Below are 7,250 nucleotides of genomic sequence, written 5' to 3' on the forward strand. Positions count from 1 at the left end.
GAAAGAAAGAAAGAAAGAAAGAAAGAAAGAAAGAAAGAAAGAAAGAAGGAAAGAGGGAGGGAGGAAGAAAGAGGGAGGGAGGAAGAAAGAAGAAAGAAAGTTTCCACTTACAGTATTAAAAATACCCATTTTCAACAATAATTTGCAAGGCATTCAAAGACACTAGGGAACTGTGGCTTATTCGAAGGAGGAAAAGCAGTAGACAGCGTTATACAAATGCTTAAAATCACCAGGTGATGGTGGTGGTAGCAGCACACACCTTTAATCCCAGCACTTGGGAAGCAGAAGCAGACAGGACAGCCAGGACTACACAGAAAAACCCTATTTCAAAAACCCAAAAGTAAAAATAAAAATAAAACACTTTTGTGCTGGGCATGATAGGCACATCTTTAATCCCAGCTCTAAGGAGGCAGAGACAGGTGGATTTCTGTTATTTAGAGGTCAGCCTCACCTACATAGCAAACTCTAGGTCAGCCAGAACTACACAATGAAACCCTGTCACTGGTTTTTCAAAACAGGTTTTCTCTGTTGCCCTAGCTGAGTGCTGAGTTTAAAGGCACATGCCACTACTGCCTGATGAGACTCTGCCTTTTTTTTTTTTTTTTTTTTGTCATGTACGCCTGCAGGCCAGAAATGAGCACCAGATCTCATTACAGATGGTTATGAGCCACCATGTAGTTGCTGGGAATTGAACTCAGGACCTCTGGAACAGCAGGTGGTGCTCTTAACCTTTGAGCCATCTCTCCAGCCCTGAGACTCTGTCTCTTAAAGACAAAAAAAAAAAAAAAGTGTACCTGCACATGACTTATGGAGGTCCCAGGACTGAGACTAGGGTCATGAGGACTGGTGGCAATCGTCCCCGCCCCCTAAGCCATCTCACCAGCGCTTGGCCATATTCTTGAGACAGGGTTTCTCATTGAACCCGGAACTGAACCAACTCAGACTAGTTGGCCAGCAAACCCAGGGATCTTTCTGTCTCTACCTCTCCAGTACCAAAGGGCATGCACTGTCATACTTGGGTGGGTGTGGGCATATATGTGGGGGTTTGTTTGGTTTGGTTTGGTTTTTGAAACTGTGTGTGTGTGTGTGTGTGTGTGTGTAGCCTTGGCTATCTTGGAACTCGCTCTGTAGACCAGGCTGGCCTCTAACTCAAACATACTTGGCTTGTTGGTGGGTGCTGGGAATCTCAGTTGAAGTCCTCATGTTTGTATATGGCATTTTCTTTTTTTAAGAAATTGGCAGCCAGGCAGTGGCACCTGTCTATGATCCCAGCACTCAGAGAAGCAGAGGCAGGTATATCTCTGTGAGTTTGAGGCCAGCCTGGTCTACAAAGCAAGTCCAGGGCAGCCAAAGCTACCCAGAGAAACCCTATCTCAAAAAGAAAAAAAGAAAAGAAAGAAAGAAAATGGACTAGGCTTATTGTGGTACACATCTATAATCACAGCTCTCAAGAGAAAGAGGCAAGTGGGTCTCTAAATTTTGAAGTCAGCCTTGTCTATATAGCCAGTTACAGACCAGCCAGGACAGCAGAGTAAGTTCTTGGCAAGGGGAGGGGAAATGTGGACAAAGAGAAAAAAGAAAACCCCCCAAAGATTACTTCCCATTATTTTTGGGTAGTGAAGCACAAGTAGTGACAGAATCATGGGATATCAGCTGGCTGCACAGAGGATGTCCCTGAGTCTTCCTGTTGAACGTACGTTAATTCGGGAGACACAGCCAGCCTTGACTCGGGCTTCTCTTCCTGTCCTGCTTCTGGAAGTACATCCTGCGGGACTCTTTCCTGCCTATTTCACTGTTGTCTTGCCAGAGCACTCTAACAAAAGAAGCAGCTATGGCTTCTCGCTTCTGTTGGGTGGCACATTCTCATAGTAGCAGTCCTTTTTCATATAGGCCCATTCTGGTCCTTTCTGTTTTGTTTTTATTGTGGTGTTGGTTTTTTTCAAGACAGGCTTTTTCTGTATAGCCCTGGCTGTACCGGAACTTGCTTTGTAAACCAGGCTGATCTCTAACTCAGATATCCTCCTCCCTCTACCTCCTGAATCCTGGGATTAAAGGTGTGTGTCACCATGCCCATCAGAACCTTGAGTCTTACCAAGCAACATTAAGATGTGTCTTCACAGTTGCTCAGTAACTAAACTCAATATGCTACCCTCAGCTGACTGTAGTAATAAAGTCATTTTCAATCTCCCGAACATACTCTTAATCCCAATACAGGAGACAGAGACATGGATCTCTGTGAGTTTAAGGCCAACCTGGTCTACTTGGTAAGCTCCAGGCCAGCCAAGGTGTTTTGAGACCCTTATTCAAAAAATTAGTTAAACTTGGTCTCCTACTTAACAAAATTTAGAAATCGTTTGTTCTTCTGTAACTTGAACTGGGTATAAGTTCTTTTTAAGCTAAAGTTCTGCTTTTCTTCATTTCAGGCCATTAGCACATTGAACCTAAATAAGAAACGGCCAGTTTTCTAATGCATTTGACTATTTTTAGGGGCATGGTCTGGGATCTGAGTAGCACACTGCATCACTGTTGAAATATCTGTAGTACATTGGAAGCACTTCCTGCCTAGACTCACCTGTAGATCACAAACATCCTGCCAGACTCCAATTCTGGCTCTCTTTGTAGCTGACCACCCTTTGGTTCACTAGCAGGCTTGTCTTGACCCTGCCTCCATTCCCTCTTCTTCAGTGCTCTCAGTATGACAGAGAAAGGTGAAAGGTGTTGGTTTGCAGTCGTACCAACACAACCAGAAGTTCCTGGCAAAAATAGTGTGCCCTCCTTATCAGTTCAGATGGCTCAAGAAGAGTCTCACTGTGGAGGAACTGTAAGAGCGTGAGCTTTTGCACGGGAAGAATGCTCTTTCAGCAGGGAGGTAGTAGACAGACATTGAGATTGCCCACTCTCAGGCCAAGTGTTCAGGGGTCCAGGATGTAGAGGTTTGGGCTCCCAGTTCTTAGGCACCAGCTTTACATAAATGAATTTGGTTTAGGAAGAAACTAAATTTCTTCTCTCTTACCAGCCTGTAAGATTCCTAGAATGAAGAGGTCACTTTTCTCAACATTGAGTGCCAGACATTATGCCAAATGGCTTTATATCTTTAGAATATTATGCTTTCCCAATTTAAAAGTGAGGAAACTGAGTCTCAGGCAGTTGGGAAATTTACCCAAGGTAATACAGTTGATAAACTTTGAGCCCAGTTCTCAGCCTCTAAAACACAGGTGCTTCGAGTGTCATCAAAAGGCTCAACAGTCATTATATGTGGAAAAAAAGTAAATATTGATAGCTGTAGTAGTTTTCGTGTACTTCACCTTGTCTATCAACTCCAGTTGTTTTTTCTTTTCTCAGTGAAGAAAAAATGACTGCTGCTCGCATTAGAAAATGCCACAAGTGTGGGGCTGGCCTCATCAAGTCCGAAGGCTGCAACCGCATGTCTTGCCGATGTGGCGCCCAGATGTGCTACCTCTGTCGAGTTCCTATCAATGGCTATGACCATTTCTGCCAGCATCCTCGCTCTCCAGGAGCCCCTTGCCAGGAATGTTCCAGGTGCTCCCTCTGGACCGACCCTACTGTAAGTAGATACATGTCAGCCCATTTCCATACATCAGGAAACAGCCATATGTTCCTGTAATGAAAAATATTTTGTATGTATGTGACAGGTTCTAACTCATGGAAACCTACAAGAAATTGCATAGACTAATAACCAGACGGAAAACTGAGACTGTCATCAAAAAATACTCATTACAAAGTGCCCTGGGTGTGGTGGGCATGGCCTGTAGATGTTCTTAGGAGGCTAGGGTAGGAGAATCACTGAGATCAACCGAGCAACAGTGACCCCATTTCAGAAATTCTTGTGGATAAATCTCTTCAGTCCTCTAGTGAATAAATAAACATTTTGTCTTATGTCTGAAGTGTTACAAAGAACAATGGAGAGTTATGGACCACAGAGTGTTGTCACCAAAGCCACACAGCTTTTACTAGAAAGAGTGCTACAGCGTTCTTGGGAGCCTCACAGAGAATCATGACCAAAGAGAATCAAAACATTCATTCTTGATTTAAACTTTAAAAAATGTTATTAGAGCACTTGCCCAGCACTTCCAATACCATAAAAAAAAAAAAAGCCAGGTGACTCATGCCTTTAATCCCAGCACTCAGAAGGCAGAACCAAGTGAATCTCTTTGAGTTCATAACCAGCCTGATCTACAGAGCAAGTTCTAGGACAGCCAGAGCTACAGAGAGAAACCCTGTCTCCAAAAACAAAACAAACAAAAAAGGAAAGAAGAAAATAAGGGGCGGAAAGATGGCTCAGCAATTATGAGCACTGTGTCTCTTGCAGAAGACCTGGGTTCAGTTCCCAGCACCTACATGGTGGCTTCCAGCCGTCAGACCCTCATGGGCATCAGGATCATACATGGTTTATAGACATAAATACAGGCAAAACAACTATACATAGAAAACCTTTTAATTTCTTTTTAATAATAGCATTAGAATATTTTTCTTTGGGCTGGGGTTATAAGTCAATTTTTAGAGTATCTGCCTGGTATACATGCAACCACAGCACCACATAAACCTGTATCACTGTGGAAGTAAAAGGAAATCAGACATTCAAGGTCGTCATCTCCTACATAAAGGTTGCAGGCCCTCCTAGGCTATATTGAGACCAGCCTGTGTATCACTAGGGGACTGGAGAGGTGGCTCTTCAGTTAAGATACTGGCATGTTACATTCCCAGCACCTACTTACTGGCTCACAACCTCCTGTAACTCCAGCTCCAGAAGTTCCTGTATTCTCTCTGGCCTTGGAGGACTCTGCACACCTGTGCCACACAGACATGCAGGCAGGCAAAACACCCATACACATTAAAATAAGTAAATCTTAAAAACAAATGACCTTGTCTTCAATGGAAAAAGAAAGAAAAAAAACGAGAAAGCTATGGCAGTTCACACATGTAATCCCCGCATTCTGAAGGCTGAGGTCAGAGGATTGGACTGCATGAGAGCCTATCTCAAAACAGCAACAACAAAACAAAACAAAAAAAAGTCATATTATTGAAGTGATGACAGATTTATTGATTTCTTCAGTTTGGGTTCATCTTGGTTTTTGAGGCTGGGTCTCAGAAAACGGAGGCTGGCCTCTACCTCTCAAGTGTGTATGAGTGTTTGCCTGCACTTAATGTATGTAAACCACTTTTGTGCTTGGGGTCTGCCAAGGCCAGAAGAACAAACTAGATCCCCTGCAACTGGAGCTAAGAGCTGAACCCCAGTCCTTTACAAGAGCAGCAAGAGCTCTTAACTACTGAGGCTTCTCTGCAGGCTCCATTTCTTCATTTTTAACTAGGCAGTGGTGGCAGAACCAACCTGTTGAGCAGAAATGTCCTAATATGGTGTGAAACAGTCCTTCATGATGTTAGGAGCTCAGACAAGTCTGAATGAGCCAGTAGTGTAGCAAAGGCTAGGGAGGCATCTCTAGGAGACAGCGCCTCTATTTTAACCTGGAAGAGGAGCAAAGCCACCAAATCTAGCCTTTGGGAAACCAGAAAGAAGGCATGAGTGGCTCACAAGTATTGAACTGTGGCAAGTGAGAAGGTCTGACTACCACTGGAAATCTGCTGTGGGGTGAGGTCCAAGCAGTTGACAGCTGGTGTGAAATGCTTGTTCGCACATAAGCAGGTCCTACTTAGGACCAGACTAAGGAAAAAAAAAAAAGGCATTTGGACCAGTGAGATGACCCACATGATAGGAAAGAACCATCTTCCCAGGTTGTCCAGTGACCTTCACACATGTAGTGTGGCGCACACAGCATGCACATAAAAAGAAGTAAATTGATTTTTAAAAAGAAAGAAAATGTAAATTATCTTTGGCAAAAGACACGCATATAAGATAAATGAAAAGCTGAAAGAGAGTCAGTGAGATAACTAATAGGTAAGAAGCACACAGCACAAGACTGATGCAGAACGCAATCCCCAGAACCTGCCAGAGGGGGAAAGGAGAGAACCTCTGACCTCCATACCACATTCACACACAAGTAGTAATTCAGATGTTAAAAGCAGGAAGACTCTTATGCCTTATGTGATTCATCAGAGTGTGTTTTTTATAAAGATTTATTTATTATGTGTATGCTGTTCTGCATGCATGTACACCTGCACACCAGAAGAGGGCATCAGATCTCATTGTAGATGGTTGTGAGCTGCCATGCTCTTGCTGGGAATTGAACTCAGGACCTCTGGAAGAGCAGGCAGTGCGCTTAATCTCTCAGCCATCTCTCCAACCCCATCAAAGGGTTCTTATCTAGAGTAAAATGTGAATTAATGAGTCAGTCAGTAAATATTGTTATATTAAAAATTATTAGCTGCCCAGTGGTGCCACCCGCCTTTATAATCCCAGCATTTGGAAGCAGAAGCAGATGGATCCTTGTGAGTTCAAGGCCAGCCTGGTCTACAGAGTGAGTTCCAGGACAGCCAGGACTGTTACCTTCCCCCACCCCCCCCCCCCAAAAAAAAAAAAAAAAGGAAGAAGGGGGAAAGAAAACAATCATTGACTTAGAACTAGAGAGATGACTCAGTATTTAAAAGAGTACCAGCTTCTCTTTCAAAGGACCCAGGCTCAATTCCCAACACCAACAAGATAGCTTATCGGTAACTCCAGTCCCAGAGAGGTTGGTCTGGCCTCTGTGGGCACTGCACACATGTGATGCCTATCCATACATGTAGTCAAACACCTGAATACATGAATGATAAAAGCTTCTTAAAGGATTATCCCAGCCTGGTCTACAAAGCAAGTCCAAGACAGCCAAGGCGACACAGAGAAACCCTATCTCGAAAAAATTAAATTAAATTAAAATTAAAAGACTTATCAACTGAAAAGCTGGGGAAATGGTTCAGCAGTTGAGAGCACTTGATTATCTTGCAGAAGACCCAGGTTTGGTTTTCAGCAACCATATGGGAGCTCACAACCATCTGTAACTCCAGTTCCAGGGAATCCAGCTTTCTCTTCTGGGCTCCAGAGGTACCAGGAACTACTGTAGTGCACAGACATACACACAGGCAACACATATACATAAATAATTTCAACTTAGGTATGAATAACAGCAAGCCTAAAAATAGTGTGAGAGGGGCCAGGGAGATGGCTCAGTGAATAATGGAGCTTGCTACTGAGCCTGGTGACCTGAGTTTGATTCCAGAAGCTTTATGATAGGAGAAATCCAGCTCCATCATCTCTCTCTCAACACACACACACACACACACACACACACACACAC

The 7,250-nt window shown here is 43.6% G+C and overlaps 1 protein-coding gene across 3 annotated transcripts in view; it reads left to right on the forward strand.

Annotated features, from left to right (window-relative positions):
* The window catches only part of Rnf216 (ring finger protein 216), a 118,357-nt gene that overhangs the window by 96,964 nt on the left and 14,143 nt on the right, over positions 1 to 7,250 (forward strand). For all 3 annotated transcript variants that reach the window (XM_055598517.1, XM_055598519.1, XM_055598518.1), the window contains exon 15: positions 3,343 to 3,565. In XM_055598517.1, the coding sequence (XP_055454492.1) occupies positions 3,343 to 3,565 (223 nt within the window). The remainder of the gene's footprint in view (positions 1 to 3,342; positions 3,566 to 7,250) is intronic.

The sequence above is a fragment of the Psammomys obesus genome, unplaced genomic scaffold (genome assembly GCF_907164565.1).
Source record: "Psammomys obesus unplaced genomic scaffold, mPsaObe1.curated_primary_1811, whole genome shotgun sequence".
NCBI lineage: Eukaryota > Metazoa > Chordata > Mammalia > Rodentia > Muridae > Psammomys > Psammomys obesus.